The sequence below is a fragment of the Paramisgurnus dabryanus genome, chromosome 13 (assembly GCF_030506205.2).
Source record: "Paramisgurnus dabryanus chromosome 13, PD_genome_1.1, whole genome shotgun sequence".
NCBI lineage: Eukaryota > Metazoa > Chordata > Actinopteri > Cypriniformes > Cobitidae > Paramisgurnus > Paramisgurnus dabryanus.
The window spans coordinates 14,812,929-14,839,133 of record NC_133349.1 but is presented as its reverse complement, the minus strand read 5'-3'; the positions used below and the strand labels follow the sequence as shown (position 1 = coordinate 14,839,133).

Sequence of the window (26,205 nt, the reverse complement as noted above, 5' to 3'; positions counted from 1 at the left end):
TAGAGCTTACAACGCACATGTGAGTACAACATTTAAATCATCAGTCCAGTTTATTACTTTATCTGGAGGTAAGGCTCCAAATGCAATAAAATAAGCCCGTGATAATATCCTGATGGTTTTTAGCTGCCTTCAGTTCCTCTGCATGTTTGCTTGTGCTTCACAGTGTTAAACTTTCCTTCTCTGTGTTCATTTATATATCTGCGTTCAAGATCATCTTGACAAGATGTATATGATCTTAAACTTCTGTGAGGAAATTCATGTCTGCGTTGATGTTCAGTTTTAGGCTACAGGATGGTCTTGTAATAATAATTAAGTATAAGCCTATTTTCATTTTTAGACAATGCTTATATTATATGCAAAAAAATAAGCTTTAATATCAATGACTATGGAAATTATAGTTAATTCATGGTCATCTTAAATGTGTATTAATTAAAAACATATAGTTGTCAGATAATATCTATTGAAAGAGTGAATATTTTTTTCTCCTTCAATGCATGTGTTTGCCACGGATTGAAGATTGTAAACAGTTTATTTAATTTTAATTAATAGTTAAGTAACTTTTGTTCCTGAGTTAGATGTTGATTAACACTAAACCAGTCTAAAAATCAGTTCAGTTTCCCCAGCTGTAAACCCATTGGCTCTAAAGTCTTTTTTTTTCTTATAATAAACTGACATGTTGATAACACGTTCAGTTTATGTGTTTATGAGTACACTTTCAGAATGCTCTAAGTTACATGAAGATCCATACTGTATGCATCTGTGAGTGTTGTGGTGCTTATGAGGTGTCGCGCTGGGACGAGTGAGCATAAGGATGAGAGGGAAAAATCACAGTATACTCACTACAAAAATCTAGACTACACCACTGATTGCAACCAATGTTTCAGTGCAACATTCACGGAAATGCATAGAGAAGCTGCGGTAGCCGCCACCGGACAACCATGTTATCGTTGGAGACAACTTAGTAAAAAAGTTGGTCTGTTAAGGGCTTCTGTAGAAACATGGCGCCAAAAAATGGCGACTTCCATGTAAGGGGACCCTCAGTGTTTGTAGATAAAAGCATCTCATTCTAAGGTAATTAAAACATAACAGTTCATTATGACAGGTCTTTATACACCACTGATAATATAGTTATGTATTTTATGTTGCATTTCTGTCAAGAGATCCTTATAAAAGTTTCACACTGCACCTTTAAGCATTTTTGATAGGGTTTGGTTGCCATAAACTCCTAAACCCAGTTTTTTGTAACATTTTTACAGTAATGTGGCTTAATAGAGAGACTCCATTAAAATGTTGTTTTAGTTAAATAATCATTTCAGCCCTACATGTGTTTTTTTTTTGTTATACTTTATAAAAAAATGGAAAAATGGAAAAAAAAGAAATTGTCATACAAACAATGTTTTTTCCTACAGAAGATGCAAATCTAGTTATTATGTAACATTTCTAAACACAACATACAAATACTTTTTATATTGTAAACAGATATTATTGACAAACAGTAGCAATTATTCTCTCTGCAGTGCTGATTTAAAGCATTGTAGATCTGTTGCAGTTGAAATTGTTGCATAACTCTTTTGTCTACACTATGGGTCTCCAACATTGTTCCTGGAGGGCACTTGACCTGGATATTTAAGTTTCAACCCTACTCCAACACACCTGCCTTTAATTTTTATGTAGCCCTGAATAACTTGATTTGCAGGTTTTAGGTGTGTTTAATTAGGGTTGGAACTGGAATCTGCAGGACAGGTGCCCTCCACGAACAGGGTTGAGAACCAGCTGCGTCCGAAAGCTTAGGCAGCTGACTTCGGGAAAGCTCTGGGAAACGCATTCGAAAAGACTTCACAGGCAGCGTAATGGAATTCTGTTTAAAAAATATAAACAGAGTGCGCCTTTGTGATATACAGTCTAAAAAATGCTGGGTTATTTTCAACCCACCGATTGTTTTAACCCAAAATTCTGAGTTGTTTTAACCCATTATTGGGTCAAATATAAACATTTTCCGGCTATATTTAACCCAACGGCTGGGCTCGTCCCTTTATAACCCAATGCTCGTTTGAAATAATTTTTTTAGTATAACCGCATACTTGAAAACTACAATACTAATTTCCATTCCACGCTCACACACATGCATAGAATTGTGGGACAAGCCTATGAAGGTATCTCAGGAGACAAGAATTAAACCAAACATTGGATTCGGACATGCCTTCATGCCTTGAAATGCTGCTTCCGAAGACAGCATTTAAGAGCTTTCGGACTAAGCCATAGTCTATGCAATACTTTAAATTGAAATGTGCTCAAAATCTCAACAATGAAGAAAATATGCAAAGATCTGTGTAAAAGTTCATCTATGCCAGTGGGTTTGGCTTAATAAAACGTGGTAATGGCAACCCTTTAAATACTGTTCTGTGGGCCTTTATACCGGTTGGTCTCCTTGCTGGTCAGGGCTCAGGTTTATCCTTGTCATACTATTAACTATAGCAGTGCCTGATCCTGAACCCTTTGAGCTTTTCTGCATGCTGATAACTTCACCGCTTGTTTGTTCTCTCTCTGTCTTCCTGAAAAAACTCCTCATAGTAGACTGAAAGTTAGTAGTGACAAAACAGTACACCACTGGATCCAAGCAACTGTTCAGGCTGCTCAGGGTGACGGTCACGTGGTACACAATCACGTGATAGGGCAGATCAGGATTAAAGTAGACCAGAACTTGACGGACGTGAAATGGTGTGAAACAGACGGTGAAGATCACCAGCACAGTTGATAGCAGATGCACGGCTTTCATGCGTCTGTCGCGGCTTTGCCGCATAAGACTCGGGCTGGAAAGAGCGCTCACGATTCTAATAGTAAACACTACAATAATCACCATTGGCAGGAAGAACTCAAATATGGTTAGCACAAAGAGTTTGGAAAGGCAGCAGGCCGAATGCTTGAAGGCCGTCGTGAGAAACGAGTAGGTCACAATAATAGCAAACAGCCAGATGCAGACGCTCACCACTTTGGCCACGTTGGGGTGCCGCCATCTCCGTGAGGCCTCCGCCTGCACGATGGCCAGGTATCGATCTACACAGATGCTGGTGAGGAAGAGGATACTGCAGTACATGTTGACAAAGTAGCTGAATATGTGCATGTATGAACAGCTGATGCACTTTCCCCCACTGTAATACAAAATGATACGAGTGGGCAGGGAAAGGTTTACCAGCAGATCTGTCACCGCCAGGTTAATGGTGTAGATGACTGACGTAGTCTTCGGTTTGGTGCGGAAGCAGAAGATGTACAAAGCTAGGCTGTTGAGGGCCATTCCTACCATAAAGATGAGGGTGTTAATGACAACAAGAGCAATCCACAGGCTGTAAAAGTCATTATAGAGGCCTTCGTCGAGGTGGGCCAGTATCTGCAAATAAGGTTCAGGGTATGGTGGAGAGGTATTGGTTGTTAAGGGTGGAGCTGATGTTGTCGTGAGGTTAACCTTCGATGACCCCTTTGTCCTGGTCATCTCCATGGTTTCAGGGAGAATCTGCACTAAAAACACAAAATGACAATAAGGAAAACTCTGCAATTACATAAGACAAATTTGTTTTAAACCATCTATTTTTAATTGTACTCATGACACAGGTTGTGGGTCACTGAGCAAAAATGCATTTTTATATATAAAACTTCAAAATTAGTTTTTATGTAACACTTCACGATAAAGTTGTATTTATTAATGCATAAGCTAACATGAACTACAGTAAGTATGAGCAATTTTTTGTAATAAAGCAAAATAATTTCTGCATTTTTTTAATGTTTGTTAATGGCAATACAGTTTTTCATGTTAGATAATCGTTCATTACCAAATGTTAACAGTTATTTTAATAAAAATAAATAAATAAATAAATTATATATATATATTAAAAACTAAAATTAACATGAACGTAGATTTGTAAAGTATTAATCATTGTTTCTTTTAGCTAATGCATTAACAAATGCAACTTTATTTTAAAGTGATACTGATTTTTAAAATAATTTACTTATATTTATATACTGTAGTGTATGTTGTCGCAGTGGACAGTAAAAATATAGCACTAGACTATGTGGCAGTTATTTATTCTGTAGGTTTAGCGTGCCAGCAGTTACAGTTTTAAGACTGTATGTCTCTCAAACCCATGTCACATGGTACAATGCTGCATCATGGAAAATAGCCCCCAAAAACAAATATACTTTCCGTCCACTGAAGGAGGAATGGGACCAATAAACAAACAGCCTGGATGCTTCTGACGAAGATGTGCCTACAGTCTGGCATAGTTCAGAGGGTGCTCTAAGTGTTTACAATGAAGAGTAATGGGAAGTATTTGTTTGGATATTAAGATTCATGGGAACAGATCTATCCTGCTACATTACGCAAATGTAAATACACCATTTGCATCAATTTCGAACAGCCTCATCAGACTGGTATCTTTGTTATGCGTTTATTCACTCAGGCTTTTAACGTTTCACAACTTAAGGATCAAAATTAAATATTTATTTATAAAAAGGCTTAGATTTAAACATCTATTAAAAGCAAGCACTGGTAAACATCTGTAAATTGAATTTCATTTGACTTCTTAATGTTTGCAGTAAGTAATCCACCTGACTGATAATTAAAAGATTAAAAGGACTATTTTTCTTAAAACAGTATATTATAGATTATCCTATTTGTAATTTCATTCTCAAATATAAACAAGGAATGATGTTCTCCGTAAGCAACAACAAAACTAATGACCTCTCATCAATACCACAAATCATCATCAAGTTTTTAATTTCTTGCTGTAGAGGTCAAAAGTCCACTTTGGCAAAATTGTGGCTCCTTTAAAAACCTTATAACAATTTCTGGGAACAATTTCTTGACAGTTGCAAGCACATGATATACAGCTGCTCTAAATATGTGACCAACCATGAAGAATTGAATTTTAATTTCTAACTTCATTACTTATCCATTCAGTTAAATAGTGCATGTCCAATAAAGCAAAAAACAAAATGATTAAACAATGAGGCAAACTTGTATTTCCAGCAAATTCAACTGGTGATGAATGATTTTAAATGAGGAAGATGAGATTGCTTACCTGTACATGTATAAAGTGGAGTTAAAAAAAGAAAAAATACCACCAACAAAACAAAAGTGTTGAATTCAAAGCTCGTTTGTTCCTAATAAAGCAGTTATAACTAATGTTAGGCTAAAATAACCTTGAAAATGTTAAAAACAAAATTCTTTGTGCTGAAAACAGGTTGAACATCTTTGCGTCTATTAAAGAGGTAAAAACGTAGAAAGCCCCTCCAGCTCTCTCTTGAAAGTCTGATCTGCAAGCCTCCTTTTCTTTCACTCTGCTTCTCTTTCACTCTTTTCCCTCCCTTTATCCTTAAACACTCACAGGATGTTCAGCTCAGTTTGGATCAACTCATTAAAGCACAGGATTCCTGGATGCTACAGTATTTAGATTCATTCATTAGATTTTCTTTTTAGATTTAGATTTAATTGTGTTTTTCTAACTAAACTTCAAAATACGCAATACTTATTTAAAAGAAAAATGTAAAAAATGGCCCTCGGCTGTCATTTGGGCAGCACATTTGCAAAAACCTTTGCACGTAAATAGTGCATACACTTTAAAAATGGCTGGGTTATTTTTGACCCATGCTGGGTTGAAAATAACCCAATGTTGGGTTGTTGTTATGCAACCATGGGGTATAATAACCCAGCAGTTGGGTTAAAACAGCCCAGCATTGCGTCAATTTTAACCCAGCGGTGTGTTCTTTACCCTTAAAGTTTCAAATTAACCAGCCATTTTAGAGTGAATTAGTACATCAGAGAAACATATTGTATTGGTAACATACAGTATTACATATCCTTTTAAATGATACTGCCCCAGTGAGAGCTTTCGACATTTTGTTTCTGACAATGTATGCATATTTATATCTAAGAGCAGGAAAACACATTAAGTAGGCTACTGATGTAAGGCTTTGGTCAGCAAGAAAACACTTGTAAAAAGGCTAGGGTGTCTTTATACACAGTTTCATAATACCAGCAAGACATTGTGAAAGAACTTAAAAGAACAGGATATATTAATATTGCCAGACAAGTCTACAATTTTCCACATTTCCTGTATGGAAACTCATCCATCATCATCTGCCAAGGCTTCGTCCCTTGTTTCCGAAACGTCTCCAACCAGAATGTAAATTGTCAAATGTGACCTGGGAGTTTGAATCATTGGTATTGTACGACTTAATACCGTTTATGCATGAATCCTAATTGTATGTGACAATTAATACATTTTGCAATGTGATATTGAACTCAGGTGCAATCAGAGAGGTGATTTATCTACCAATCATTATAAAATTTCAACCGTATATAAAGATATACAGAATTTTCTTTACATTTAATTCTAATTTAGATTAGTGATCAAGTATGCTGTTTCCTCTTCAATACTTCCAAAAGGACATGACAGTTTTGGCTTTCTAAAATAAAAAGCTAGTTTTTCTCTGACAGACACAATAAATTATCCAGAACACATTTGTACACCTTTTAAGTGCTTTTAATAAAAGGTAGACCATTGTTATGTGCAAGGGTTAGACAGAGCTTAAATCACCATGCTTAATCCCAGGCCGTGACATTAAACATGATGTCACAATGACACAACACAGAGAAAGAAACAGATTCTCACACAGACCCCTCACATATGTGACTGAGAATATAGGGTATGTTACATGCAATAAAAACTAAAAACTGTAAACGTTTTGATGACTCAATAATAGTCATGGGCAATTTATTAATAATAGTACCATTAAGAGAAAGTTATCAAGAGAAATGCGCTACGAATGCAATATATAAAATAATAGGCAGTAGTTTAGCATTCAAGTAAAAATAACTAAACATATTTAAATCAAGATAACCCAGAACTAACAATATTTAGTTTAGTTTAATATTTAGGCTTATTACTAAAACAAAAGATATTATATATATATATATATATATATATATATATATATATATATATATATATAATTAATATATTTTGCTTCCCAAGTACATTTATCTTTAGATATTTATTTTACCAAATGTCACCCTGCCTGGAAATCCAGATTAAAGTCTCATAATCTAATTATAAGAAAAACCACTTATTGATTTCATATTAATATCAATCTTTGACATGACCTTACTAAGTCAATATTAAGGAGATTATATTTCCAGTTCTGATTGATTTTATGTAGAAAACAGTCAAAAAAGTTGACTTAAAACATGACTTTGCTGGGTTTTCACAGACTGGGTCACAATACCCAAACACAGATAAAAGGTAGAATTGCAGTGTAAATTCTCATTAATGGTTACAAGATAAAAGTATTCTCGGTGCCAGCAAACTATAGTGCATGTCATAGTTTTAAACCATTATTTTGGTTGTCACCAAGCCCTATTATCAAGACTGGGAGTGAAAAGCTTCAATACAGGGCAATTATCTGCAAAACATACTGTATAACATAGAGCTGAACCTCGGTACCCAGTTTAGAGTAGGAAAAAACTTCATCCCCTCCCTGTTGGATAATACATCAATGTCCCACGTCTCTGTTTCACTTCATTCTGGTTACAGTTATAGCAACAATACCGACAATTCTGTCAGTTCCCTGCAAATGACCTGTTCAAGTCATCTTACTAAAAATGTGAATAAAACACTTGCAGAAATGAACTGAACCAACCAGCAATCATCTGTTAAAATATTTGGCCAACACATTTATCCCTTTCATTTGCAATATTTAGTAAACTAAATACACAGTGACACTATATAGCATTGATTTTCTGTGCTGTAATCATTCTCGGGTCGTTCCTCTTCATTGTGCATATGGCAATGTATACTAAACAGATTGTAGCGCAGTAAAGCACTATCTGCCTATTAGATAACACAGGCTCTTTGAAGTGCGTCTGTGCCGCTGCAGCACACAAAAGGGTGTTCATACAGTATAACCCATGGCTATTATAAGACTTATCTCTGAAGCCATTTATCACAAACTTGCACTGATTGTACAGATCTGGCATCCTCATCATGTGAGGACAAATTGCCCTGGAAGGGCCTGATCTGTGAAAAAAATACACTTTGAGATTACAATGCATCCGGTTCTCTCTACTGAATACAATTATAGTTGATAAATGTCTCCACAACAACAAATAATTGTGCTACAGTAGTGTTCACAGGGTGTTTATTCTCAAGATCCACCACAGGGTGGCGCACAGCAAAACGTTATTTGCTATGGACAGATGACGTTTGTACAAAAACAATAAAACATGTATAGTTAGATAAAAATCGATTTTAAAACAATATAGAAACATATAAATATTTTCTCTCATTTCCCTTTGCAAAAATTTAAGTAAAATGTCTCCCACATATTGCTTAAAAATATATATTCATTAAAAAATGTAAACCTTTCTGTCCCAACAAACTCTGCTTGCACAAGCATTTTCTAGATGTATAAATTGACATCTAATTAAAAACAATTTCATTTAACAGCATTCAACCTATTTCCAATATAAAACATTTTAACAGTACTATGCAAATGTTACAAAAATGCTCAATTGTATTAGGACGGTTGGCCCGACTAGTACCATGTTGGCCAGCAATGCAATTAGTCACATTTAAAACCATTAACATCAATTGCACACATTATGAATCTTGTATTTTAAACGCTATCCTGTGCATTTCTATCCTAACTATTAGCACTTCAGGTAAGTAGATTTGCATAGACTGGCTGTTTACACACATCTTAAAACAGAGAGTTTATGTAAATATAAAAAAAAAACCCTGACTGCCAGTACTTTTAAATTGTATCAGTGTACACCCACTGCTACCTCTTCGAAATGCCTAAGTCTTACAGCGAAATATACAAGTCTAGACAATCATTCCCACATATCATTCAAACAAACTTCAGCGATCAGTGTGAGTACAGCGCTTCATCGACTGCTGGGTTGTCCTGGTTGTGGATGACATAGTAGTCGTGAACATACATCAAAACTGCGATGGGCTGGCCAATAATGAGCGAAAGCCACACAGCGGCGTTTCCATAGTTACCTCGAAGGAACCTGGCCACGAACCATGCCAGTGGGAGCTAAAACAAATAATTATATTTTTATATACATCAAATGATTAAAAACATACACAACATATAAAGTTCAGATTGTTATAAATGTGAGACTGATTTAATACTTAATATAGGCTACTTTACATGGATATACAAGTATAACCAATACACACATACATGTGTTTATGTATGTAACCAACAAAACATGTGTTTATGTAGCCTGTCAAGAATACTACAGCAAATGTATTTCTGTGTGTCTAAAATTTTTTTTACCTGTGCCATCATACCCATAAATGCCCATAGTCTGAACATCCTGAGAGGAACGCTGACCAGGTACTGCAGAGAGAGAAAGAGAGACATAATCTCACATTAACACATATAGTACCTGTTTCCTACCAGATTTTGGCTTTGCAAAGTTTGTGTTTTACTAACAATAAACCTGCGCATTTTGAACAATGCTTAACCCTTATAAGTCCCTTGGGGTCAATCTTACCCCCAAGCCACAGATCCTTAGTTAAAAACACGGACTTTTCCAGATTATCTGTCAATATTTATATAAAAACTGGACTTGATTCGGTTGTTCTAAAGATGTGTAAAAAAATTGCCAAAAGAGGCCCTTTGGGGGCGCAAGCACGCACACATTCTGGTTTCCATGTTTTGTGGGGACATTCCATAGACGTAATGCATTTTATACTGTACAAACTGTATATTCTATTCCCTTCCCCTAACCCAAACCCTAACCCCAACCATCACAGAAAACGTTCTGTTATTTCACATTTTCAAGAAACATCATTCTGTTTGATTTATATATATCAAGACAAAGTAACACTTACACACACATATAGACACAGACACACCCAGACACACCCATACCCACACACACACTTACATTCAGTCAAATATCTGTGGCATTTTGTAAAAACAGACATTTAAAAATGCATCAAAAACTATATACTATTTGAAATTATATTTATTTTTAATGTGCTTTCTAAAGTTTATAAATACATAAATTCACTAAATGTATCACTAAAGTAGTGATGTGAGCAGTTGGCCACATCCATTAAGATAAATGGATCTCTATGGGCCACTGCTGGTCAAAAGGATTTATTTCCTAAACTGTAATTCTTTTATGTTTTTTTTAAATACCAGATGGTTAAATTCAACACAAGGGGCCCTATTTTAACGATCTGAAACGCAAGTGCGAAGCGCAAAGCGCAAGTGAGTTTGTGGGTGGATCTTGGGCGCTGTTGCTATTTTCCCGGCGGGAGAAATAACTCTTGCGCCAGGCACAAATCAATAAGGGGTTGGTCTGAAGTAGGTTCATTATTCATAGGTGTGGTTTGGACGTAACGTCAAATAAACCAACATTCGTAATCCAACGTCATCCAACTTTCCCTTTAAACGCAAGTGCGCAAGTTCCATGGCGGGTTGCTATTATTATGACGGATTTACCAGGCGCACGCCAGGAGCGGTTCACAGCCGAGGAGACCGACGTTCTTGTAAGAGCAGTCAAAGGCAGAGAAGTTGTCTTGTATGAGGATAGGAGAAACCCGCCCAAATCAGCGTCGGTTAAACAGGCATGGGAGGAAATAGCCACAATTGTCTCATCAGCTGGCATCCCCAGGACGTTGCGCAGCAAGTGCTGCAATGATGTCAGGAGACGGGGGAATCCCAAGCTTGCAAGCATAAATCGGGCACGCCGTGTAACGGGAGGTGGATCTGCCTCTATTCAGGACCTGACGCCAGCAGGACATCCCTGTGGGCCGGTGCAAAATACGAATGATACATGCGTAACTGACAAAGTCAATTGCGCTGGGTGCAAGATAGGTCCCATAATAACTAGATTAATATCTAAAAACAATTTAAATCAAATTAAAAAATTATATTTTATAGTAGGGATGCATCGATACCGATACTGGTATCAGGTATCGGCCTCGATACCACATTTTCTAAAGTACTCGTACTCGTTAAAAGTCCCCCGATACCAGGGATCGATACCACGGTCTGAGAAATGTCTATATTTGAGCGGCGTGTAAGGGGTTAATGCCTCTTGTGTTGTCCAAAGAGGCAGAGTTTACAACAAACTGGAAAACTAGTCCCTTTTTTTTTGTTAAATTATATGACTAAACCTGTTACCTGTAAATTTAAATCATGTTTTTTTTATTAAGTACTCGGTATCGGCAAGTACTGAAATGCAAGTACTCGTATTCCAAAAAAGTGGTATCGGTGCATCCCTATTTTATAGGCAAGCTAATGGTGTAGTAAAGGAATTTAGTGGTAAACAGGTACAAAAGTACTTTATATCTCCCAAAAGACAGCATAAATGTATAGATAGGAATTAAACAAAAAAATATAATATTTGTAATCAGTCTTTTAATTTCTGGGGTCATTTTTACCCCCACAGAACTCTAATGTATGCAGGAAAATCAGGGCTTATGAGGGTTAAAAAGTAAGCTGTAATGCAGAAACGATTCTGTTCATTTCGAACTGGGTATCAACCTTCGATTTACAGAGTTTGTCATCCAAGTCGATTCGCACCATGAACTGCAGAATGAGCCCCATGATGTTAATTTATTACTGAAGGGTAGACCAACGCTGTTGTCCTTTTAACAAGGTGCTTGACCTCTACTCCAGGGCAACAACGGTCTATCAGCCGTTGCTTGATCAAGGCTACATCACACCCTAAAGAATATTAATTCTAAATAAATAAATCATTTAAAAAAATTTAATGTCTTCATACTTTTTAGATATTCCCGAGAAACTTCAGATTTACGGCCGACTCACCATCTGAACTTTCCGAGTCATGACTGTGATCCGGAGTCTAGTTGTGAGACTTCCTGTGAAGGTCAATGTTTTTTAATAAGACTGTTAAGAATACTATCTGCCTGCACCTGCAGATTGGACACATCTTCCTTTCTCATTGCTCTCCGCCTCCACCCCCCCTCAGCTGAGCTCACAGCTTATCAGAAAACAGCAGCCTGATAGGAGCCTGTTCTTCCTCTTCCTCAACCTACACATCCCTCTGCACTGACCTTCATCACTTTTGAAGATCAGTGGCTACAGTACCGGCTAAACGCTGGGCATCTGCTTCAGACTCACATTTTCTATAATTTTACAAAACCTTATATTTACGGGTCACTCATAAAATTGGCACAAAACAAAAGTTAAATGCTGCTTCATGTTTAAAATATATAGTTTCTTATTAGCTTGCATATTGGCTGTTTATTAATACTTATAAAGGACGTATTAATGCCTTGTTCTGCATGACCACATTGTATATCCCTTTCCAATCCAATACCTAAACCTAACCACTACAACAACTACCTTATTAGCTATTAATTAGCAGTAAATTAGGAGTTTATGGGGGCAAGAGTCATAATTAATAATAAATATGTGTTCTCCATACTAAAGTGTCACCGCAAAGGGTCACCATTATTTATATTACACAATTAAGCTATGCTTTTATTAGTCTCATTCATACTGAAGGTCTGGGAACCATGGCCACTGAATGGCTAAGGACCACCCAAGAGGCCATTTGTAAAAAGCACGTAAAAAGCAACCAATCATGAAGTCGAACAAGCCTTATGCCTCCACAATAACAGACCGGTGTGCATCAATTAAAACATTAATTCACAAACATCTCTTCAGTTCTTAACAACAATGGCAAACGTGTTAAAATATCATTTTTAGATTCCATTAATTGCATCAAGCAAAACTCGGACCTCCTTTAAATACTTTTTAAATACTTCAGGCTGTGAACCTTGTATACTTTTGGGTTTGTGTTGTTTCCAGGTGGACCGTTTAATAACGCGACACGTCTTTCAGAAACCATATAATATAATTCAACCAATCAGAGGATGACTTTCAAAGCCGAGGAAGCATAGGGTTCCCACACTTTAGTTAACTTCAAATTCAAGGACCTTTCACGGACTTTCCAGATCCAATACCCTCATATTCAAGGACTAAATGTGGGGACACATTTCAAGTGAGAGCAAGGTTACATTGTGTTACCTTTTAAGATACATTCTCCAGGGGTAAGTGCGTCTGAATGTGTATATCAAATTCGTTTGGACCTGGAAGCGGTTGCGCATGATGTCAGACTTAACAAGCGCATTAATTAATTGAAAACTTAAGCATTCTGTATGTAAACAAATTAGGGTACTGAAAGTTGGTATTGCACACATTTGTAAAATGATATTCACTCAGGTTGCTGCCCTGCTCAGACTGTTAACTTTCACTTGCCGTGACCCGACAAAATATTTCAAACAGCATGTGATTTATGCATATCTTACCTCGTGAAAGAAAGCAGAGGCGAAAAACACAGCCGATTGGCTCAGTAGCTTGCCAGCACCTCTTCTCAGCAAAGGCTTGTAAAAGTGCCTTTTGCAAACAGGAGCGAGAGAAGCATATAAACTCAGTCAGTATGAGCCGTATATTACCATATATTTCTTACAGACAGACCACATTATAGTCTCTCTTCATTATAGTCTCTGTGAGCTTTACTGTGTCGTTTTTCATCTTGCCACCCTAAAGCTGTCTGCAGTCGCTTTCAAAACCTCCATTCACTCACCGGAGGCACCATTTGTGCACGGGAATATTCCAGTTTTGCCAGAAGTATGTTATCGTCTCGGAGTTCCTAAAAACAAAAAAACACAGTGAGTCACTTTGGCTACCTGTGGATATGTGTGTCAAAATGTGCACCAAAGGTTTATTATATAAAAATTATTATTTTATAAAAAGTTTATGAATCATAAGTTTGCCGTTTCAGATTATGAATATTATAACTATTTATGTACATATGCACCTATTGAATTTTTGTGTGTGACCTATTTTACATACTTAAAGGGACACTTCACTTTAAGTATGTAAAATATGCTAATTGAGTTAAATACTTGATTTTTACCATTTTGGAATTCATTCAGCTGATCTCCGGGTCTGGCGGTACCACTTTTAGCATAGCTTAACATAATGTATCTGATTAGACCATTAGCATCGCGCTAAAAACAACCAAAGAGTTTCAATATTTTTCCTATTTAAAACTTGACTCTTCTGTAGTTACATCGTGTACTTAGACCGACAGAAAATTAAAAGTTGCGATTTTCTATGGCGATATGCTTAGGAACTATACTCTCATTCTGGCATAATAATCAAGGACTTGCTGCTGTAACATGGCTGCAGGAGGCGCAATGATATAGTGCCTGAAAATAGTCCCCTGCTATTGAAAGATACTAAGATACTGCCAAAATCTACAAACATTACTGGTGTGCATTTTAAGGCTAACCAATGGGCACTGATGTATTTTAAGCTATGTCAGTGCAAGTTGTTTTCAGATTGGACAGCTCTTTTAGTCTAGGACTAGTTAATCCCTGTCCGGGAAACCACCCCGTAGTGTAACACCACAGCAGCTTTTTACTTTAAAGTTAAAGATAAAATCACTCACCACCAGTCCCTGTAGAATTCTCGATCTCCAAACCTCAACAGCTCGGCCACAAAGTTCATTGAAGAATGGAAGAAGGAGTAGAAAAAAATCAACCAGAGGAGGTGGTTTGGGACCTAGAACGATAGTATGATATAGTGTTTGTTCCCTTGATGGGTTAGAGCTTCATATTTTCCCAAGCAAACATCTGTGCAACCAAACATCAAAGAGATTTTTAAGAAATCACCTGTTCTTTAATTGAACATTGTGTTTGTATTTTGTGGATAAAACATTGACCCTTAAGCCCTAAATACTCACAGCCAGTCTAAGCAGTCGTTCAGTCATTCTCTTGTAGTCCATTTCCTACAAATGATAAATGAGGTTTTAAAGAACTAGACATAGCGATTGTCCCTAAAGCACAGAGCAACAGCAGTTAAAGCACAACACACCTGCAGTGGCTTCATTGAACTTCGAATGACTGGCACCATCCACTTATAGAAAACAGAAAAAACAAAAGATATGAGCTATAACTCAGACATGAAAATTACAGGTTTGAAACATATTTTCCCCCAGAATGCACTATGCCACTTACCTGCTGTGTTAAACCGACCAATAACTGAGTGAAAAACAACTGCAAAAGAGAAGTGGAGATTTTAATTTCAAGCTAAAAATAAAGTGAAATGTTAACCATGTTATTTTTATTGTGTGTACTGTGAATTAAATATGCAATTGCTGTAACTGCTATGGAATTTTCAGATTTTGGTCTATGACAGTCAACAACTAAATCTAATTCTTAAATTTAAGATATGTGCAAAATGCACAAGCTGTCATATTGTATTTTTACAGTGAAAAAACTTATTGGCAAACAACAATGCTGACAGGAGATATGTCCATATCAATAGCCTACCATCTCAAAAAGCCTCCTTAGCAGAAATCCCATCCGTATGGATTCAGAGCGTGGAAAATTCAGCTCATAGCACAGGGTTGGTGCAAAGACAAAATAATACATGTCTGAAAAAGTCAAACGCACACAGGTCAACAGACAAAATGAGTAGGGCTGCAAGCAAATATCTATACATGTGAGTATCGTGATATTTTGTTGGGCAACACTGTATACATTCTCAATAATGTGATATCAATATTAAAAAAAAAATAATAAATAAATCATACAGTTTCAGGACTCAGATTCACGTTTTACTTAGAGTTTACATCCCAACCACTCTTCTCTCTGAACTTAAAGGGGACATTTAACAAGACTTGGTGTCTCTAGAGTATGTATGGGAAGTTTTAGCTCTAAATATCATATAGATAATTTATTATAGCATGTTAAATTTGCCACTTTGTGGGTGTGAGCAAAAATGTGCCGTTTTTGGGTGTTTCCTCTTAAATGCAAATGAGCTGATCTCTGCACTAAATAGCAGTGTCGTGGTTGGATAGTGCAGATTAAGGGGCGCTAGTATCCTCTTCTGACATCATAGTGGGAGCCAAATTTCAATGACCTATTTTTTCACCTGCTTGCAGAGAATGGTTTACCAAAACTGGGTTGATCTTTTTCACATTTTCTAGGTTGATAAAAACATTGGGGACCCAATTACAGCACTTAAACATAAAAAAGTCAGATTTTCATGATAAGTCCCCTTTTATAAGCAATCTGTAATTAGGATCATAAGAAATGTTTTGTGACTGTAAAGACTGAATGATTTACCTCTGAGAGAGAGATTTCCTGGGTAAGAGACCTGAGCCTGCATACTGCTGGGCCCAGAGCGAGGTGATGGACCTAAAGCACACAGCAACTGTCAAGAAATAAAGAAACTTGGCAGAAGCTCTGTAAACGATTGAGGAGCTTCTGTATTGGCAAACAGTGACTGTATTCTAAAACTCATGGTGCATTGGTTTGGTAATTAAGTACTGAAAAACATATTGAACTGTGTCACTTTAGTGCATTACTGTATGTCTGGTTAAGACAGCGGTATATAGATCGGTATTGTGTGTAGAGAAGTTGTTATACTAGTCAGCAGGGTGACAGTGTTCATCATCTCATGATGACAAAATGATAACAATTTAGGTGACACTCCACTTTTATGAAAATATGCAAATTTTCCAGCTCCACTAGAGTTAAACATTTGATTTTTACCGTTTTGGAATCCATTCAGCTGATCTCCGGTTCTGGAAGTACCAGTTTTAGCATAGCTTAGCATAATCCATTGAATCTGATTAGACCATTAGCATTGCGCTAAAAAAATAACCAAAGAGTTTCGATTTTTTTCCTATTCAAAACTTGACTCTTCTCTAGTTACATTGTGTACTAAGACCGATAGAAAAATAAAATTTTATCATTTTCTAGGCCGATATGGCTGAGAACTATACTCTTATTCTGGCGTAATATCAAGGACTTTGCTGCCGGAGGCGCAATGATATAACTTAGTACCCGAAAACAGTCCCCTGCTATTGAAAGATACTTAGGGGACTATTTTCGTCTGCTGCGTGATATTTTGCGCGGTCTTAGTACACGATGTAACTACAGAAGAGTCAAGTTTTAAATTAAAATATCGAAACTCTTTGGTTATTTTTGAGCACAATGCTAACGGTCTAATCAGATTCAATGGATTGTGCTAAGCTGGCCATTCCCAAACTGTGGTCCGTGAGGGTACTGCAGGTGGTCCGTGTTAAGGCAAAATTAAATATAAAATAATATATTTTTAAGAAAAATATATTTTTTTAAGAATCTGTTGTACTGATGTGATGACCAGTTATATTTTTAGTGCTAGTAAGCCCAGTAAACCTTTAGAGGTGCAGATAAATTCAGGACTTTGTGTAGACATATTTTATTATGAGTAATATGAGGTGGTCCGTGAAAATTCTTGATTACAAATAGTGGTCCACACACACAAAAAGTTTGAAAACCCCTGTGCTAAGCTATGCTAAAAGTGGTCCCGCCAGACCCAGAGATCAGCTGAATGGATTCCAAAACGGTAAAAATCAAATGTTTAACTCTAGGGGAGCTGGAAAATGTGCATATTTAAAAAAACGTGGCGTGTCCCTTTAAGGCTGGTAGATAAAATCTACATGAAAAACACAATAAAATTATGCTACATAATGTAAAAATAGTTATGTGAATATATAACCTTGATATCTTTAATATTGACTGAGTAAGGTCATGTGTCAAAGATTGACATCAAGGCTGAAATCAAACTTTGATGCTCCTTATCTCAAAATTTGATTAAGACTTTATCCTGGATTTCACAGTGTCAGTTTTAATATTATTAACTTATAACTATGAACTACATATATTGAAAAAGCAATGACATGTCTGTGCTGCAAAATAGACTGCAGGTTGATGATTTGTCTGATGATGAGATGATGTTTTAACTCACATGAAAGAGATCTTGAGAGACTGCGGGCCTTCACTTGCATTCTCTCCCTGCACCACCTGTTAACGTCCTTATACGAGTACAATTTTAAGAACAGGATGGTGTAGATTCCTAAGGCAAATGCCCCACCAACTGCACACAGTGGACACAATGACACAAAAACACTGAATCAATGTATCAAACTAAATGCAAACTATCTTTGAGAAATAACACAAACACAGTGAGAACAAAACGTTTTCAAAAACACAACACCGCATCAGTCACGTGACCCAGCACGTCATACAGCCCATCACCAATGTAGCGTGCACAGACCTGGCCCACACTCGTATGCTCCCTCAACCGCTGCTTTATCAATAGCGGCCATATGCCGGGTGGAAATGGTCCATGCAGGGGCTCTGGAGTACCTCTATGACCTAGAGATGGACTCGAACTGGGCTGCAGGACTGACAGCGGCCCCTGAGCTGACCTGGCTGTCTGGTACAGCGGCACCACGCACGGCACCAGGCTGACAGATGGAGGCGCGTTTTCGCCTCCCGTCGAGCAAACAGATGAGGGCGGACGGAAGAGCCAGTGAAAGTCGTGGTATGGATGGAAGCAAATGAGGCAATACATTCCCTACTAAAGAAACCCTCGGGAGGCCCTTACGATTGCAATCTGAATATCGTACAGGTTGTGAAATGAATAACACACTTGATGATATAGAGGAGTGCTTATGATGCTGGACATCAACTCTGGTGTGAGAAGAAATATAACGCATCATTATACCATCACTGAGCGAGTGCTGTAAGAAAAGTCACTTTCCGAGTTTACAAACACTGTTAATGGGAAACAAGTCAAACATATTTCTTATATTATATATTCGGTTGCAGACGTACATTTTTATTCAAACCTCCATGGCTTACGAATCATGTTGTAAACCATCGCAACCCTATAGGAACTCAGATATTCTCAAACCCAGCAAGTGTATGGGGGGCATACCAATATTTACAGTAAATGGTGGGCTGATGGTTGATATAATGCTGATGTATTATAAATAATCCAGTTTAATGATGGGAAATTGAAAGAATTGCTTTTTTTTCTTCACGCCAAAACAAAAAAAACTAATCTTAGGCAATTGAGAGGCTTTTTCATGGGCAGACGGGTTTGCAGCAGTAGTGAGGAAAGGGATACAAGGATAAGATATCTTTATTTTTTAACTAATAATATACAAAATGCATCACAGTTAACCACAGTGTGTTCAAAACTTTGAGAAGTGTAGCTAGTATGAATAAAAACCCCATTCACATGCCAGCTGATCCTGTAAGATCCGATTGCTGGTACAAAAGATTTGTTTAATCTGTTATTCAAAACACTGGGTGTACCCAAACATTTTTCAAAGCTGGGTCACCTAACAGGCATATTATGATAGAAAACACTGTTTTGTGCTGATGATTCTCTAGAACGAGAATAAAATATATCAGAAAGCACAAAAGAGTTATGTGCGTGTTTAAGGGGCTGTCCACACGGAGACGCGAATCACTGTATACGTATAAATTTTTTATCGTATTGGCGTTTCGTCCACACGGATCCGGCATTTTGGGAGACTGGAACCGCTATTTTTGAAACCGGGTCCTAAAGTGGATAAATCTGAAACACCCTTGCGGTTTCGTGTGTACAGCCAATCCATATATTTTGTGAAGCGAAAACGTCGTAACATTACGTGTCGGCAGCTTCACACGTAACAGCAACAACAATAATGGCGGACTACATGATTGTGTTCGTGCTACAGAAAAGCCTACTAGCTTTATTACAGCAAAATCTATTGCTTCAATGCAATTGTGGTGAGCAAGCGATAATGGACAACACCATACGCCACATGCTTATGGGTCTTACATATATACTACACCGCTTTCAGTCGGTTTCAGTGGTTTCGTTTGTGCGCAGATATTTCTTGAGACGACGCCGTGTTTACAGATTGTTTTTTTAGAACGAGGAAAAAAAATTATCGGATAGGGAATGCACCGGCTTCGTGTGGACAAAGCCTTAGACTTTTATAATGTACAATCTCACCTGGTGTGATAGAGGGCAGCTTCAAAATGACCATCATAGGAAAACACATGACGACGGTTAAGTTGAAGATATAAATCAGCAGGCCAACTTTCTCACTGATCGACCCCTGGAAAATACAATAAAGAAACACTGACCAAAATCCAACCACAAGTACGACAATATAGTTGTTACTGTAGACAAAGCGACACAACCCGACATGCATGACATCACAATCAAACCAAACAGCACAATATAACAGCCAAGAACTTAAAGACCACATGAAATCAATATTAGAGTTTTGTGGCCCTAAGGCTATCAGGCTGAGGTTTGAGCTCAATCTATACAGCATGTGTACTCATAAACATTTACAAGTGTACACATAAATATTGACCAATTTCACTTTTAGCAAATATATGCATTTAAAATTTACAGTCCTTTACTCTCGAGAAAACGAATAAAAAATATTGATCCGCTAAAATACAGTTTTTGTCAAACCAAATGCTCTCTAAAACGCTCATAATATACTGAAAATATCTAGAAAATCATTTAATAGCTGTTATGCAATTAAAAGTGAAAAATCCACCTGGATATGTCTCTATGACTAAAGTTGTGGGTTCAATTGAATATATGTCAACACAAGAAAAACTGTGATTGACTAACAAAATCATGGGGTCTTAAAGACATAATCAATTGATACATGACCATAACACAGTAAAACAATCACCTATATAATACTATAATCATTCAAATTAACAGAAACCACACAACGACATTATTGCACAAATAAAACCCATTAAAAATCAAATCAAACAATCCCAAACATTTTGAATTTGGTGAATGTTGAACATATAAGTGCATTTACTTTATAGACTCTGACCGTACCTTTTTAGTCAGATCCTGGTCAATATCAGCAAAATGCCTGAAGTGTTTACTGCAAATTCACTCAGTTTCCATTAAGCCTGTTCAGTAAATGTGCTGATACTCAATTCACATTTGCAAGCTCTTCCAAATATGTCAGGCTTTTTAAAATGCAATGAATCAAATTTACTTTCTAAATTGATCTCTTTAGAACTGGCAACCCATAATAGTATCGTTCCAAACCCTAAATTATACTGCGTTAAGTGAACACAGTGAATCTTTACATTACTACGACAATGACTTCATTCATTATGATAAACGGATGAAATCAAGATTAAATGCGAAGGGCTTTTGAACTCACCATAGCTAGTCTTCTCTCTGTGTACAATGCCACAAGTATGAACACATTAGAAACTGCAAGAAAAGAATTATTATACTGTCAAATGAATGCCGTTTTGGTAATGAAAGCATAGTTCGCTTCAGCGGTTAGCTAGTGTTTTGTAAGAATTTCAAGAAAATTTTCATAGTTAATAAAAACAGCAGTTTGCATACAAAACACATTTCACACAGTTATGAGGAGACAGTCATTTTTGTAGGGTGTAATGTAACCAAAGAAGGTATAAACTGTACATTTAATTTATAAGATTAACCTTATAATAGGGCACACGGCTACGCATGCACGCAGTCATCATGGCTATCATACATTAGACAATAACACCACCTGCTACAGTACATGAGGCAGGTGTACAATTAAATTGTTATGTGTACAAAGGCTTAAGTAAAAATATATTCTTAAATGCAACCTAAATGTAATTTTTATATTTTCTACTGTACTGCCATTCAACAATTACAATGAAGATAAACATAAATGTACAAGTTTTTTTAAAAAAACAGGATGTCAAGATTATAAGTAAATATTTTCAAATTATTTTTGCGTGATCTAAATGTAAAAAAATTTTTTCCTTGTGTACAAAAGAATAGACCAAAACAGAAGAAATATATTTTTGAAAATCCATACCTATAACCAGGCATGCAGCTGGCCAGCTATAAGGGTCTGTCAGGAACAATGATACCACTTGAATGGGGTCCACTAAAATGCCATACCTAGGGTGGATGTACATTCAATTACAAATCAGACCAAATGTTCAGACATTTCCCAACCTCTTAACAGTCAATATACATTTATAAACAACTACTTTTTCACTCATACGCATTTAACAGATGCTTCTAATTCCTGTATCTCTCCCCTATTAAAAGCCTCACTCTGAACTGTGGATTATTTGCAGTGCTATACTGGCAGGCAGTATCAGCAGGCAGCTGTATACATACTGTCTGCATGGAGCAGTAGGCAACATGATGGCAGCATATGGTCCACACAGCATGGGGTTCAGCCTGTACACTTATCAAATAAGCCCTATAGACTCAACATCTTTAGTATAACTTTCAAAACAAACACAATACAGAACTGCATGTCTTTGGGATACAGCACATTAACTGAAATTGTGTTGCTGTAGCTCAAATTTTTTTTTTGCAGTATAAAAGGTTGCATACTGATCTGCTTTCTACAGTATGTACATATTATCTAGGGTAATGTATTACAAAAAATTATAAAACATACAGTACTGTGCAAAAGTCTTAGGCCACCACAACCACCACCAGACTTTTTGTTTTAGAAGTTTTAATGTTCATCCATTTTATTTTTCAATCTATTTTGTTAAGATACAAACAGAAAATACAGGAAATATGTAAAAAATAAATAAATACATTTAATTGTCAGGACTAAAATTTTATTTTTCAATCTATTTTGTTAATACAAGAAATATGTAAAAAAAAAAAAATGTAATTGTCAGGACAAAATGTTTATTTTTCAATCTATTTTGTTAAGAGACAAACAGAAAATACAAGAAAAATTTTTTTTTTAATTTTTGTCAGGACTAAATTTCTTCTTTAGGCATCATTGGTGTTAAGTGTGACCTCTCTTGGCACTAAACACATCTTGAGCGTTTTTGAGCAAAATAAAGTAAAAATATTAAATTCTTTAAAATTAGGATTTAATTTTATTTAGGTTTAAGAGATTTCAGTTTCCTGCTATTGCTCAAGTGGAAGGGGAGTTTACCTTAAAAACTTGACACTTCAGCTTATCCTTTTATACAGTTTTTAATACTATATACACATTTCCTGTATTTTTTGGATGTATTCTATTAAAGAGACTGAGAAACAATTATATATGATACCTATAACATTGCAAAAACAACACATCTAATTCTGGCATGGTGGCCTAAGACTTTTGAGCAGTACTGACTATTTGGTTAGGCAGGGAATCACATTTTCAGTATGTTCAAAATTTAAAAAAAATCTATGTCAAACTAGCACATATAGATGTCCATAAATCTGCTTAAAACACCTGTATATTGGCGATATATAGTAAGTGAACTGTATAAATACTTGTTCATACCTGAGAAGGTTTTCCAAGAACAGGCGTGCATTGCTCAAAACCTACAGTACAAACAAAGCAGACATGCATTAAAAAAATAAATGAAAGGCACCACCAAGAATACATCACTATGACTGACTAAACACGCTGCAACCTCCGGAATAAAAAACACCATCTACACAAAGATCTTTCATCACGTCTGCTTACAGTTTGCAGAGATATATTGAAATTCATATACATAAATCTACACCAGAGACAGACGAACATATTCCTAGATATCGAACGAAAATGCAAATGCACACTGTACACTGGAATATGAAACAAGTCCGGCGAGGCTGAAAAAATATTGTGATGACAAAATAGATTCATCTCATAGCTCACATTAACAGTAAGCTGAAAAGCGTGAATGCGTTCTTCACAGTTTCGGAGATGAGGACTTGGCTGGCTGTGCTCCATGTTCAGTTAGTGTTTAGACAGACAAGCTGTTTCATGCTGTTTATTTTTAGGTGTCGTTTGGCTTTAAGTGTGTCTTCGTAAACAGACACACTAATCAACACGTACCATATGATTGTCACGCACCATCCAACATTACTTAAAATGTGTCACTGCAAAAGACGTGCGTTACTAGTCTGGGTTTTCCTCATTTAAAACTAATTATTCATTCTGCGTGTCTTAAAATTAAAAACAGTATCTATTCAATATGACACAATATCCTACCTCCTTTAATCTCTGTTAACGCCTGATGTGAGAAGCAATAAAGATTATCTGTACTAATCACGGTCGGCACCTCTCAATAAGAAGGAATGTTTACTAGCCCGACTGATGTGTTACTAGAACTATACGAGTAGGCAAGTCAATGCATGCAGTCACTCCCTATAACTCAAAGTGTGTATATGTGACAGTTTCACACTCACCAGCATTACCACACACCAATTCAGAATGCCTCTGTAGTTTTTGAAGCTGCTTGCAGAACTGAGCATCGACTCCTGCATTTTGTGGCAACTGGGGGTGAAAAAGAGAAGATAAAGTGATAAGAGTATGAAGAACCAGCTGAGCGAGATGTTACTGGGCATAATTATAAAACTATTTACAGGGTCCAGAAAGGTCATTTTCTCTATCGATAAATAAAGCATAAGATACAATAACCATAAGAAAGCAAAAAGGCCCTTAGGGTAAAAGGCCAAGTTCTAGACTACAACAAAAATCAACATTGCAGTACTTTGCTAACATATTTATCACAAGCACTGTGAAAGTGCCCGGATCCATAAGGTTATTGTGTGCAGTGTCAAAAGGTTGTGTTCCTGTTGCTTAATTGGTGAAGGACTGTGCAAGCAGCACAAAGATCATTGGTTTGATCTCCAAGGAACACACATACTGATAAAAAAGTATAGTTTAAATGCATTTTAAATTGTTTTGGAGAAAAGCACCTGCCAAATGTAACTAAAGGTAGGTAAGGTACAGTAAGTTATTAATACGTTTAAAAATTTTAATAATTTAGTTATGAGGATCTTTAATATTCACATAATATCAAATACATTTGAAGACGATACATTTTGTATTTGATTAAAAAGCCAATAATTTTTTTTCAGTGTTTAGTGACTATATGGAATATAAATCCTATCAATAAAAGGGAAATTAAACCAGTTTTCAGCATTATTTTACACAAACTCGTCATATACTTCTTGAACAAAATCATTATTAACATCACATACCCACTCTACTCTGCCTGTCATACTGTACACAGTACGCATGTGCAACGTACTGTATATGACGTAAACAACTTGACCATTCACATTTATCATAGTTCCTAAATGACTCCTAAAACGAAGCTACAACCTATGCATTTTAATAACGTAGACTGAATCTCACCTCATTTGATCGTATTGGTCGCATTTTCGTTTGCTGTCTTCATTCAGCTGTAAGTTTTTAGGGAGAAACTCTGGAGTCTTGGAGGCGCTTTTGACTCCTGACGCCGCGCCGTTTCTGGGCTGCACGGTTTCAGCCTTGACGTTTGTGATAGTCGCGCGTCTGCGACTCCGCGTCACGGGCCTAAAATCATCTTTGTCAATCATATTTCAAGCAAATCGACCGCAAGCAAACGAATTAAATGACCCAAGTCCACTCAGGAGTTTCATTTGGCTTTGCAACCGGATAGACAAGTTGTACGCAAACCATTAGTTTTGCAATGTCTTAAGATGACGCAAGATGTGCAGCAACACTGCTTGACTCACATAAATCCGCGTGGACTTCAGCAAGTTAGTATTAGTAAGAGTCTCGCTCAGATTTACGACTTTCCCAGGATCTATTTCCGCGTTTTCATCCTCCCGTTCAAAACGACACGTGTAGTCGACGTCAGTACAGGATTGCAGTGAAACTCTGCTACCATAAGGGGCAACTTGTCCCAAGCAAACATGCACCATAGTTACTACACTTTGTTAAAGGGGACATTTCACAAGACTTTCTGAAGATGTGAAAGACATATTTGGTGTCCCCAGAGTACGGATGTGAAGTTTTAGCTCAAAATACCATATATTTATTATAGCATGTTAAAATTGCCACTTTGAATGTGTGAGCAAAAATGTGAAATGTTGCAGTTTTGGGTGTGTCCTTTTAAATGCAAATGAAATGACCTCTGAACTAAGAGGCTGTTTACACTTGGCATTAACATGCGTTTTCGTCGATCGGATCACAAGTGGACGACGTAAATGCCAGGTGTAAACGGTGTTCAAAACGTTTTGAGCTCGTCCACTTTCGACCACTTTCAACCACATGCAGAGGTAGTCGAAACCACTTTCGATCGGATCGCTTTGGAGTTGCGGTACGCAAATGTGGTTGAATGTGTTCGAATAGCCACACGCGACCACCTTCTCTCCGCCCATTTATCTAATCTGAGGTATTAAACTCAAGTTTTACGTCTTTTTTTGACTTCTGGCGTGAACATACAGTGAACAGCACTATTTTTTGGCCTTTTATTGATAAAACTATTGCGGGTGTTCTCCGTAGTTTTGTTTTGAAAGCGTGAAAGTTGATCC

The 26,205-nt window shown here is 36.8% G+C and overlaps 2 protein-coding genes across 2 annotated transcripts; both read right to left on the bottom strand.

The window, feature by feature from the left end:
• Positions 1-1,487: 1,487 nt before the first annotated feature.
• Positions 1,488-3,506, bottom strand: gpr20 (G protein-coupled receptor 20). Its single transcript, XM_065246079.2, has one exon. It carries the CDS (start codon positions 3,491-3,493, stop codon positions 2,411-2,413), a length of 1,083 nt encoding a protein of 360 aa, XP_065102151.2. The 5' UTR covers positions 3,494-3,506; the 3' UTR covers positions 1,488-2,410.
• A 4,667-nt stretch (positions 3,507-8,173) lies between these two features.
• Positions 8,174-25,553, bottom strand: dgat1b (diacylglycerol O-acyltransferase 1b). Its single transcript, XM_065298250.2, has 17 exons — positions 25,043-25,553; positions 24,088-24,175; positions 23,195-23,235; positions 21,758-21,843; positions 21,101-21,153; positions 19,903-20,008; positions 17,857-17,985; positions 16,188-16,259; positions 15,390-15,493; positions 15,075-15,113; positions 14,932-14,973; positions 14,801-14,845; positions 14,507-14,619; positions 13,637-13,702; positions 13,359-13,446; positions 9,340-9,402; positions 8,174-9,093 (listed from the first exon to the last, which is right to left on the bottom strand). Exons 1-17 carry the CDS (start codon positions 25,243-25,245, stop codon positions 8,920-8,922), a joined length of 1,512 nt encoding a protein of 503 aa, XP_065154322.1. The 5' UTR covers positions 25,246-25,553; the 3' UTR covers positions 8,174-8,919.
• Between the last annotated feature and the right edge of the window lie 652 nt (positions 25,554-26,205).